The following is a 12,295-nucleotide window of genomic DNA, read 5'->3' as shown; positions in this document are numbered from 1 at the left end:
GACTGAGAGCCCCCCCCCCCCCCATTTTATAATCTTCTCTAGGGCTGGGATTAAAGGCATGCAGCACCGTCATTAAAGGTATGCACCGCCCAGTTTCTATGGCAACTAGTGTGGTTACTGGGATTAAAGGTGTGTGTCATTATGGCTACTTAGATTAAAGGTATGTGTTACCACAATCTGTTCTGTAAGGGTCACCAGTGGGACTGTTTTCCTCTCAGAGCTTCAGGCAGTCTTTATTTATTAGCATACAATTGCAATGCCACTACAATTACCTATCCCAATGAGTCCTGCAAACAGTTTTTAAAATATTTTTAACCTAGATGTACCTTTGGCTGGCATTTAACAGCCTGTATCTAAATAGATAATGTGTTCTCGCTAATGGGCAAGAATGTTCTCTCCCATGGGCTTCATCAGAACTCTCTCATAACCCTCAAGGATACTTGAGCAAGCAGAGCAGGCAAACTTGAACTCAAATGACTTTTAAGTCAGAATGGACACCAGATGGAAATCAAGTTAAATGTGGGCTACCACAACTGATAGCTAAGGATGCTGAACATTTTTATATTTATTGGCCACTTATCCATATTTTAAGAACTGCCTGTCTGCTTCTTTAGCCCATTTATTGATTAAGCAATTTGGTGGTTAGGTTATTTCATTTTTGAGCTCTTTACATATTATAGCTACTTCTCGGGCATCTATAGTTAGCAATTTTTTTCACATATTATGTAGGTTGTCTTTTCAATTAATAAATTCCTCTGTTGTGCAGAAGATTTTTAATTTCATTAAATCATATTTGTCCTCTTTGAATTTATTTATTGAGCTATTAGATTTCTTTATGAAAGTCATTTCCTAGGCTTAAACCTTGAAGTATTTTCTCTAAATTTACTTCTAGCAGTTTCAGACTTACATTAAGGTCTTAGTCGTTATGAACTGAATTTTTATACAGCTTTAAAATGTAGAAATACCTTTAAACTTGTTCATGTTTGTGTGTGTGGTCTTTTGTTTGTTTGTTTGTTTTGTTTTTATCTCAGAACCACTTGCTGAAGAGGCTTTCTTTTCTCCAAAGTATGTTCTGGGAATCATTAAAACTCAGGTGGGCTGTACCTGTGTGGACTTATTTTCTGGCTTCTATCATAGCGATTAAAAGGAACTGAATAACCAATATAAAACCATGACTATACATTTTCATATAAATGAGTTTCTAATCTATTTTCATTTTCAAAAAAACATTTTCCTGTGATATATTCAGAAAATACTTTATCGGCCCTCATGTGTAAATGTGGAGGGGGGGAACAGCATTAGCCAAAGAAACAGTCTTTTTCAACAATATAGAAAACACCTTCCAGCTAGGACATATTGCAGTGGTAGAGTGCTTTTATGTCATCCTTGAGACCCTGGGTTCAATCCCCAGAATACAATTAATGAAGAAACAGGAAAATAAAGGAAGGAAATGGGAGGGGAGAAAAGAAGAAAGACAGGTGTTGATTATGACATTTTTCTTCTACATTTTTCATATATTACAAAAGTAGAAATCATATTTTTCAGAGTAGGTGTATCTTTTGTAACTATAGAAACGACACTTTCCATTTTTAAATATCTTGTTTATTTAGCTAAAAGTCGCAATGCAAAGTTTATTCTGATTCTAGAATCATGTACAGTTTTATACAACTGCTCAAAGAATTGAAGCCTCTTTGATAACATAGTTTAGAAGCATTTAGATATTTTTCAAAGAAGGTTTACCATATAAGTCTTTTTGTTTTGTGCAACCTTAAGATTTAGAAAAAAAAATTCCTCATGACATATGTTAGTTTTAACTACATCTTTAATTTTTTAGTATTCACTAAGAATACCCAAATCATAGGCAATTTTGATATTATATCAAAAATCCTTAATATGAAGTAAGAAAATCCAAGTTGAAATTGTAGTTCTGCCTCTTTTTACAGACTGTAAATCTAGGCAATTGATTTACTTTTACTGAAAATACTATCTCATCAGTAATAAAAGTATAATCCTTACCTCATATAGTTTTTGTGAGAACAAACTGAAGTAACAAATGTGAACGTGCTTTGTAGATAGTAAGTTCCTATAGTAAGAATATGAAGAAAATGCCATAAAATTAACATTAAGTGGATAACCATCATGTGATGGTCATTGTACTAGCTGTCCACTTACTTTATATTTGTTGTTCTTAGCAAGGACAAGACCTATGTTTTGCTAAGAAATAGCCTGGCACTGGAAACCCAGATAACTACGTGGTGCTAGTGAAATTATGGTTATTGGAGGAGAATCTACAACCACTAATTTATTAAACCAGCATGGTCCCTAATGACAATCTATAAACATTGGTCCTTAAACCCAGAGATAAATTTAGTCTTTTCCCACTCATCAAGGACACTTTTTTTTTTGCAACAAATGGAGACCAATACAGAAAACCACAACCAATAAAAATGCAGAGTTGTGGAGCCCAGTCCCAGTGGATACATCTACAACACACTACCATAACTAAGGCTCACAAAACATCGTAGAAGAGGAAGCAGAAAGACTGTAAGAGCTAAAAGATCAGGGAATATGTTGTGAGATTGTCTCCTGGTAACATCAGAAGCTCTACTCATAAAGTCTCACCAACTGTACCACTCAAACATGAGCTAAACAAGGATGACTCCAATGAACAGGCCAAACTTAGGAAAAACACCATGATGTCTCACAAAGAACTACAGGCAACAGAGTAAAATTGGAAGCAGGAGAGGTGGTTCTCCTCACCAGGGAAGAACACACCAATTGATTGTCCAGTTAAATGGTCAACCCTGAAAACATACATATATGAAATGTTATATAGACTCATCAGGTCACATTTGGGACTATAAATGTATACACAAATACTTATGTGTCTTCAGTAGTAATGAAAAAAGAATTTGAAGGAGAATGGGGAGGGAGGATAGGGAAGAAATAAATGTAATTAAATTACAATCTCAAACATAAAATTAAAAAATAAAATGTGCATATAGTCTATCTCTAAAAGGTTCCCTGGTATTCATCAGTCTCAACACTGTTGTAAGGAGGCTTCTAGTTAGTTCCCAGCTGCTTAGCCCCAAAATAATCATATAGAAACTGTATTAATTAAATCACTTCTTGTCCCATTAGCTCTAGCTTCTAATTGACTCTTACAGATTAATTTTACCCATTTCTGTTAATCTGTGTATCACCACGTGGCTGTGACTTACAGACTAAAGTTCCAGTGTCTGTCTCCAGCAGGGCTACATGACTTCTTTCTGAATCTGTCCTTCTTTCTCCCAGCATTCCGTTTAGTTTTCCCTGTCGAGCTCTGTTCTACCCTATCAGGCCAAGCCAGTTTCTTTATTAACCAGTGGTAGTCACAACATACAGAGGGAAATCCCACATCACAACACTTTAGAAACAAAATATCAAGAACAACAACAAAAAACAGTATCATCTGCAGTCAAGAAAATCACTTAACTGTGAATTCCTGTGAAATCAAAAACATATATTAAATAAGCAATGGGAATACAATCCATCATGGTAGGGAAGACGGTGTCAAGAACACTTTATCTGCAGTAAAGAAAGAGATGAATGCTATTATTCAGTCCATAGCTGTAGTACATGTAATGGTGTCCCATGTTCAGAGATTGTCTTCCCTTCTCACTCAGTGTCTCTGAGATCTAACTACAGATATATTTTTATTATATATATTTCCTAAATATATAAAAATATATATGTATATAAATACAAATATAAATAAAACCTTTATTCATATATATAACACATGTGTATATATTTATATAAAACCTTTTCAGTCTGTTTAATGTTATATAATGTTACATGTATATATGATTTAATGGCTTATCATTTGGTATTGAATAACCAATTGATGTGTCATTTCCTGAGAAAGACTATTTCTCCTACAGTTAGCATGTTTCCTGTAGTTCTTTGAGTACGGTTAAGACCTGGGCTTTTTTCTGTCCTTGGAGATTGGGTCTCCTAGGAATGTCAGAAATTACACCGATAGCATTTCACCAACATGACCGCCTAAACAGAAATTGAACAAGGACAACAATAATAGACATGTCAATGTGGAGCTTTAGTTTTAAAAGTCTTAGATAGCTTAGCCCTTCCAACGTTCTGCCAAAGACATACATCTCTACCTTGCGCTGGTTCCACTTACTATGTGCAGCTAGCTGTCATTGGCAGATATCTCGAAGATTTGGCATCACCAGCATCTTGGGTTCTACTCTGAAATCCAAACTTCAGTTTAATAACTTTGCAATGAACTCTCAGGGCCTTCTCACACTGACCAGTACCACCACACATTCCATGTCTTCAGTAGCTCTCTGAAACCAAAAACCATAATCCATTGGCCTCTCATTCTTGTGTTTTTCATGCTTCCTAAGTCAGTACCAGATGTACGACTCTGCCAAGTCTAGGAACCTTGCCCACTTTGACCTGTATTGACAACAGGTTTTGTATGTTGAAGCAATTACTTTCCCAAAGCGAGCAACCCCTCAGGCTTTCTCTTTTCACAAGTTGGAAGCTTAGCTAGGTGAGGTATTCCTTCCCTTCAATGTACCCTTCCCATTGTTTCAGTTTCACACAAGAAGGCCTCTCCTCAATATACATGTCCTTAACCATTAGAACTTATCTTTCAGCACATACCTTGACTGTAACATTAGGCTCTTTTCCTCGCTAATCTGTACATTTTGTATTTCTTTCTTCCCAACTTGCTATTTTTCATTAGAGACCAGTGTAACAGCTATCCACAATAACCATGCCACAGACTCAATGGTAGGCAGCCTTGAAGAGTTTCCACCATCAAATAAATTAGATCTTTACTCTTTAATTCAGCCTCACATCAATTCTTAAGACATAGGCACAAAACAGCTATAGTCTTTGACAATACATCATGTTAATGAGCAATTTCCTGGTTGCTAATAGAAACCTTCCTCACTGACGCCTTATGAGTCAGACTTCTATTTCCCATATTACTCTCAGCACTTCTGTCTTCCAGGCTCTTAGGAGAGCAGCACTTAAGCTTTTATAGTATTTGACTTTTAATTTAGTTCAAAGTTTCAAAGTTTTCCACGTGCCTCCAAAAAGTAACAAAGTTTCTTCACGGCAACAGTGCTATGCCTCCTGTTACCATGTTCAGTGTTAGCTAGTTTTCTGTTGCTATAATAAGTAAGAAACAACTTTTGGCAGAAAGTTTATTTTAGCTTATGGTTCTGTAGGATTAGAGTCCAAAAAGACTGGAGTGCCATAGCAGTAGGTGATGGATAGAATAGAAAAGACAGAAAAAGAAGAGAGAGGACAATCACATTCTGTTGACACAAGAGCAAACAGATAGTAAGTAGGAAGGAGGGAGAGGATATGTACTCTCTATCAGTTTCTCCTCTCTCCCTCCTCTCTTCCCAGTTCCTCCCCACATCCTCCCCCCCCGCATTTTAAAGACTCTTTACTGTCCAGAGATTGTTACTTTTTTTCTTAAAGTGCAATTTATAACACCATAGGCTTTTAAATAATTAAATAAATAACAACTAGGCACGGTTTATAACCAGATATCCATTTTTCTATCTATATCAAATCTCCATTTTAAAGCGACAGACTCTGTCACTGTGATAATTACTCTTGGCTGTCAACTTAACTACAACTGGAATTAACTAAAAGCCAAAAATGGAAGGCATATCTGTGAGGAAATTCTGCTTATTTAAAGTTGGAAGATCTACTTCTATTCTGAATCTTTGAGGCAGAAAGATACACCTTTAATCTGGATATTTAATGCAGATTTAATCTAGGCCATGTCTTCTACTGGAAGCCTGTGATAGACTATGGGGACTTTTAAAGTGGGACTAAATGTATTTTACATTAGGATGTGGCTACAAGCCTATTGGGGGTAGGGAGTGGAATGTGGTGCTTTGAATAAAAATGGCCCCAAATAGGCTCATATATTTGAATGCTTGGTCACTAGGGAGTGGTACTACTTAAAGGATTAGCCCTTGTAGCCTTGTCGGAGTAGATGTGGCATGTTGGAGGAAGGGGTCACTGTGGGTGAGTTTTGGAGTTTCAGAAGCCCAAGCCAGGTCCAGTGGCTCTCTCTTTCTGCTGCTTGGGGGTTCCGAACTCTCAGCTTCTTCTCCAGCATCATGTTTGCCTTGATGCTACTTGCCATGAGAGTGACTAAAAGGATTGCCTTGTTCATGGTGTCTCGTCACAGAAATAGAACACTGACCAAGACAGTCACATCAGTTTTTCAAATATTTATGTGTATGAGTAGTAACCCTCATGTTCATATGTGTACTGCATGAGTACCTGATGCTTCTAGAGACTAGAAGCCAATGCATTCACTGGAACCGGAATTACAGATGGCTGTGAAGCACCAAGTGGGTACTTGGAATCAAACCTGGATCCTCTGGAAGCACAAGTGCTCCTAACCTCTCCAACCTGTATTTTAATTTTTTTAAAAAAAATATTTATTTATTTACTATGTATACAATATTCTGTCTGTGTGTATGCCTGCAGGCCAGAAGAGGGCGCCAGACCTCATTACAGATGGTTGTGATCTGTTTGTGGTTGCTGGGAATTGAACTCAGGACCTTTAGAAGAGCAGGCAATGCTCTTAACCGCTGAGCTATCTCTCCAGCCTCCACGTATTTTAAATTTTTATATTAAGTGTACAAAATAGTGAGTATCATTATGACATTTCCATACAAATAATGTCTATTGATCATATTCCCCATCTGCCTCCATTACTTTCTTATCCCTCCTCCCATTTTACTCAATCTGGGACTCGAGAGAATGATGGAATTTTTGTTCGTAATTTTACTAGAACAATGTTCACAAACTGAGAGCTGTCCCAGGAAAACCTAGATGCAAGTTTGCAAACTTCTTGAGACAAGGCAGCAGGAATGTGGCACCTCTTCATTCATAAGAACAGTATTTGACAATGTGTTAAGCTCCAGGGTTAGAAAGACCAATCAAAAATGGATCTTTAGCCAAAGAACTAAAAAACATAGTTTTAAAAGTGACTAGGAAGAGTACTAGAAGGTAATGAAACTTCATACTTCAGAGGTGACATACACATCGGTGGTTATTACAGCATTAAACATTAATCAAAGTAGCTAAGATAGAGAGAAGGCCCAGATGGCCATCAGCAAACAGAAAAGAAAGGTGTGGTAGACCGATATGCACAACAGTTTGATTAGTAGTAAAATGAATGTAATTGTGCCATTTGTATGGGAATGGAAATAACATATTAAGTGAAATAAACCAGCTTTAAAAGGACAAATATGACTCAGAAAGACAAATATCATATTACCACTCATATGTAGAATCTACACTTAAACTTAACAGTAGAATGACTGTTCTCTTGGATGACATTCTGTTGAATAAGTAAGGTGTCCAATAGTGGATGAGGAGGTAACGAGATAGGGTAATAGAAACAAGAAAAGACGGACAAATATTGTCCATTCTCTCTTATATATGAAATCTAAATTTAAATATGTGTATAGCCCAATGTGGTGGTACATAACTATGACCCTAGCACTTCAGAGGTGGAGGTGGGGGGGAATCTGAAGCTCAAGGTCATCCTCAGCTATCAAGTTCTAGACCAGCCTGGACTATATGATATCCTGTATCTCAAAAAAAAAACAGTATATGTAAATAGCATGAAAACAGGAATAGTATTAGGGGGAGGAAGGGAACCAGAGTAGGTCGATAGAGGACAAAATAAGATAAAGGAAGGGTGAATATGAACACATATACACACTTTGTGTGTGTTACAATTATATGTAAATATATAAAATTTATACATATATGCAAGATAAAATTATATATATAAAGTATTGCCAGGTGGTGGTAAGCGCACACCTTTAATCCCAGCACTTGGGAGGCAGAGGCAGGCGGATCTCTGTGAGTTCGAGACCAGCCTGGTCTACAAGAGCTAGTTCCAGGACAGGCACCAAAAGCTACAGAGAAACCCTGTCTCGAAAAACCAAAAAGAAAGTATCATAAAATATTAAATTGTTTATTAGCTGAAAGTAATTAAACAATGAATATAGGTATAGAATTTGTTTCAGGTTCTATTCTGAAACAAATAAAAATATGTGGCACATACTAATACAAGATGTAGGACAAATAATCAATAATTTTCTTTAAATTGTTTAATGGTTTTAAAGGTTGATACAAGCTTATTTTTACTGAGCAAGTTTTTTCTCTTTAAGTGAAAAAAGTTACAATGACTGTGATTTCAATAAGAGTTTCTGGTCTGTAAAGCATTTTCTGTGAGTTTAATCATGTGTGTCTTCTTGAACATGATTGAAATTTTCACAGGATGTCAATGTAAAGAGAGCGAAATACCTGAGAGAAGAAAAAACAATATATAGTATACTATATATTGGAAAGTAATATATACTATACTATTTAAGAGCAACAAAAACTTAATAATATATACCCAAAATAAATATGAAGTCCTATAAATGGTTGTTTTTAAGTGATTTTGGAGCTTTGCATAAGTGTTAGATAAAAGTGTCAGTACATTTTGTACACTAGATATTATTCTGAAGAGAACAAAATATAAATCAATCAATGCAAAACTTACAAAGAAAATGAGCTTGAAAGTTTGAATAACCCAGATGAACTGGAAAGCAAAATTAAAATTGGCATCTCTGTATTGGGTAATTCACTGAAGTCAAGTTTTTTTGAGATATGGTCACACAGTGTAGAACAGGCTTGCCTTGAACTCATGGAAATATTCCTGTATCAGACTCCAAGGACTGGAATTGCAAACATGAGCCACCAAACTCAGCTAAAAGAAAAGTGTAAAGCCAAAAGTAGCAGTGTAGTCACTAGAGAAGTTATTACACACTTCCTTAATAGCAGCTCAAAATTCATTTCTGTATTAATGTTTCCAGATAAGACTCTCAAAGTAAAGGAATAGCCATGACACTCTTAGGCCTGTTCGTAGCTTTTCTTCTTGTTTGTATAAATAGAATTAGCATGATCTGAAAGTCTCTGGTATATTGGTTTTACAGACACCTGATTTTAGTTTAGTGGGCACAGCTGATGCCTGAAAAGAGTTCCCATGCTCACAGATCTACTATCCTTGTTCCACTTTCCTCCAAAACACACAAAATGGAAAACTAGTTCAAGAAAAAGAAGTTGAAAGAGAGCAATCTGGGGTACATGGAGAGAGAAAGGGTATGGAAAAAAATCATGTAATTTAATCTCAAAAATAAAAATATGAAAATAAAAAAATAGGTGCATATGGTTGTACATTCCTTTAATTCCATGACTGGGCAGGCAGAGGCTCCTGGACTTCAATGAGTTCAAGGCAATCCTGGTCTTTGTAGCAAGCTTAAGGCTAGCCAAGCTACATGGTGAGAACCTTCTCAAAAATAAAAGTAAAATGTAAAAACAGGTCTGGATCAGATGTGGTGACTTACGTTTATAATTCCACCACTCCGAAGACTGAGTCAAGAGGATTCCTATGACTTCAAGGCCAGCCTGGGCTACAGTGACAGATCCTGTCCAAAAGAGAAACCTTGTGCACTGTGAAATCTGCTGTTTCCTTGGCAAATTTGCATTGAGAATTTACTGCATTCTATTGACTTTCCCAAGCACCTTCGTCACTCTTCTTATGTAAGCTTGTAATGTAATTGCAATTATCCTGGTAGATACCAGGGAATGTCTTCACCTTACACAGAAGAAAAACTCAAATTCCAAGAAGAGAAAAAATTAGAACTGAAAACTGTCAAGACAGGTGAAGTGTGTGCTAGAGAAGAGAGAAATAAAATTGTCTAATTCTCTTCTGTAATTAATTTTTTTAATGTTTATCAAATAAGTTAAGTTATTTTTTTTTCTTTTTTCTAATTTACAGGGTCTCCCTCTGTTGCCTATGGGGAGGGATATCTCTCCCAGGGCTCAAGGGAACCTCCTGTCATGGCCTCCTGAAATAATGGGACTTGAGGTATGCATCACTAAGCACAGCTCGTCTGCTCCTTTTGTTTACCAGTTACAATAAGTGAAAGAGGTGGCAAAGTATGTTCAGGCTTGTGCATACACACATACACACACACACACATATACACTTTCCCACATCTAAAACATCACTTTGTAATTTTCCCTTGCATGATACGTTAGTTGTCTAAAAGCAGTTTTAATCTTTATTTGGATTCTCTAAAAGATGAGATTCCTGACATTTTGTAAAAAGTAATGATGAGTAGATTCTTCTCAGGAGTAGATTGCATCCATAAGAAGAAGGATCTGGAGGGGTTATCTAGAAATACTTTGCTAGCAAAAGGAAAGAAAAAGAAAGAGTCCTGTCTACAAACCGCACACACACACACACACAGAGTCTGTAAGAATTCAATTTCTCTCAAATTTGTAAGAATAACTTTATCTGTGCTTTCAAGTGTTATATCTTTATTACCCCAACTGAAATTTTGTCTGTAATTATGAGAATTAATGATTCTATACCATTGTAAACAGAAAAGTCAAATGCTAAAGAATGCGCACTTTCTGAGGGAAAAACTGTGTGTTCTGTTTTTCCCAGAAGTTTATTATATATGATTATGCTATATGTGTTTGTTTGTAGAGACTGCCTAACATCTGAACATACAGAACCAGATAAACTCTTGCACCATTGCTACCCCAACATTTTACTCTAGAGGAATGCTCCTGTACATGGATTCCAAGCAGGTTAAAAAGAAAAATAGCTGATTAAATCTCTGAGGAGCCAGGGAACGGGATGACGGCCACAGCTGCAGCGGAGACATCGAAAATGGAGAAGAGCGCTTCCAAGGAAGAGAAGCAGCAGCCACGGCAGGAGGCCAGCACAGAGCGAGGCAATGCTGACCCTGAAGACTGGATGAGCTCTGAGAGTGACCCTGAACAGCTGGGCTTTAAGAGTGGCCACAACAGCTGCCAACCTGCAGATACTCCGCGGAAGAAGAAAGAGATGCCCTCTAAGCCACATCGCCAGCTCTGTCGGTCACCCTGCCTGGACCGGCCAAGCTTCTCCCAGAGCAGCATATTACAGGATGGGAAGCTCGACCTGGAGAAGGAATACCAAGCCAAGATGGACTTTGCTCTAAAGCTGGGCTATGCAGAAGAACAGATTCAATCAGTGCTTAATAAACTAGGCCCAGAATCACTTATTAATGATGTATTGGCAGAGCTTGTCAGACTTGGAAACAAAGGTGACTCAGAAGGGCAAGTCAACGTGAGTCTGGTGTTGCCCCGAGGGGCTAGCTCCAGAGAGATCGCAAGCCCCGAATTGTCTCTGGAAGATGAAATAGACAATAGTGATAACTTGAGACCAGTTGTTATTGATGGAAGTAATGTGGCAATGAGGTAAGCCTGGTGTATTTTTTTCATCTCCCTTTAAAATGGAAATTGTCTTGCATTGCAGAGCACTATGAGAAGGTCTTACTTGTCTGTGTCTTGCATTCCTATAGGTGGACAGAGTCTAGAATTACCCTTCCCTTGCTTTTCCTTCTCCTCTGGAATTGCTACCAATTCTCCTGCAAATATTTTTGACAAAACATTAGATATTAGTGATGCTTGAACAGAGACAAAATATTTAGTGCCTATGTCCTGTCCTTTCTAGATTAGTCATTCTCAAAACTGCTGCTTATGCATTGACAGTTGAAGGCTTACTTTGGAACTTCCCATAATTCCCAATCATGAATACACAATGCTGGGATCTTTCTACCTTCAAGGCAAATGTGTGATATGGACTTTTCTCCAACTTGACTGCCCCCCCCTTTTTCCTTCCCTCCCTCTCTCTTTCCCCCGTTTCCTTTTTCTCTCTTTGGTTTTTTGAGATGGCTTTCTTTGTGTAGCTTTGGAGCCTGTCTTGGAACTTGTTCTGTAGACTAGGCTGGCCTCAAACTCATGCCTCCTGAGTGCTGGGATTGAAGGCATGCACCACCACCACCGCTCAGCTATTTTGGACTCTTTAAAGGTCTTATAAATTATTCTGGTTTCTATACCTACTACCTGTATTCATGTCATTTCCCAGCGTAGAAACAACATGCTCCTTTATTGTCACACCCTTAAAATGCAACGTGTGTTTTTTTCTAAACTTGGTGATTTTGTGGTAGGATAAATACTTGCCTGCTAAAGATATCCATATGATAATCTCCGAAGCCTGTAAGTCTGTTAAGTATTAAAATAGACATTATATGTGTATTTAACTTGAGTTTGAGCTGGAGAAAGTTACCTTGTATGATTAAGGTTGGCCAAGAGTTGTCACTAGAGGCAGACAACAGGATCAGAATAAGTAGTA

General features: G+C 37.3%; 1 protein-coding gene across 4 annotated transcripts in view; it reads left to right on the top strand.

Moving 5' to 3' along the window:
- Nucleotides 1-12,295, top strand: part of Zc3h12b (zinc finger CCCH-type containing 12B) — a 187,312-nt gene that overhangs the window by 155,809 nt on the left and 19,208 nt on the right. For all 4 annotated transcript variants that reach the window (XM_075957311.1, XM_075957313.1, XM_075957312.1 and 1 more), the window contains 2 exons: nt 9,884-9,973; nt 10,601-11,358. In XM_075957311.1, the coding sequence (XP_075813426.1) occupies nt 10,754-11,358 (605 nt within the window). In that variant the 5' untranslated portion in view covers nt 9,884-9,973; nt 10,601-10,753. The remainder of the gene's footprint in view (nt 1-9,883; nt 9,974-10,600; nt 11,359-12,295) is intronic.

The sequence above is a fragment of the Microtus pennsylvanicus genome, chromosome X, assembly GCF_037038515.1.
Source record: "Microtus pennsylvanicus isolate mMicPen1 chromosome X, mMicPen1.hap1, whole genome shotgun sequence".
Classification (NCBI taxonomy): Eukaryota; Metazoa; Chordata; class Mammalia; order Rodentia; family Cricetidae; genus Microtus; species Microtus pennsylvanicus.
Note: the sequence above shows the minus strand (reverse complement) of the source record. Positions and strands in the feature narration are given on the sequence as shown.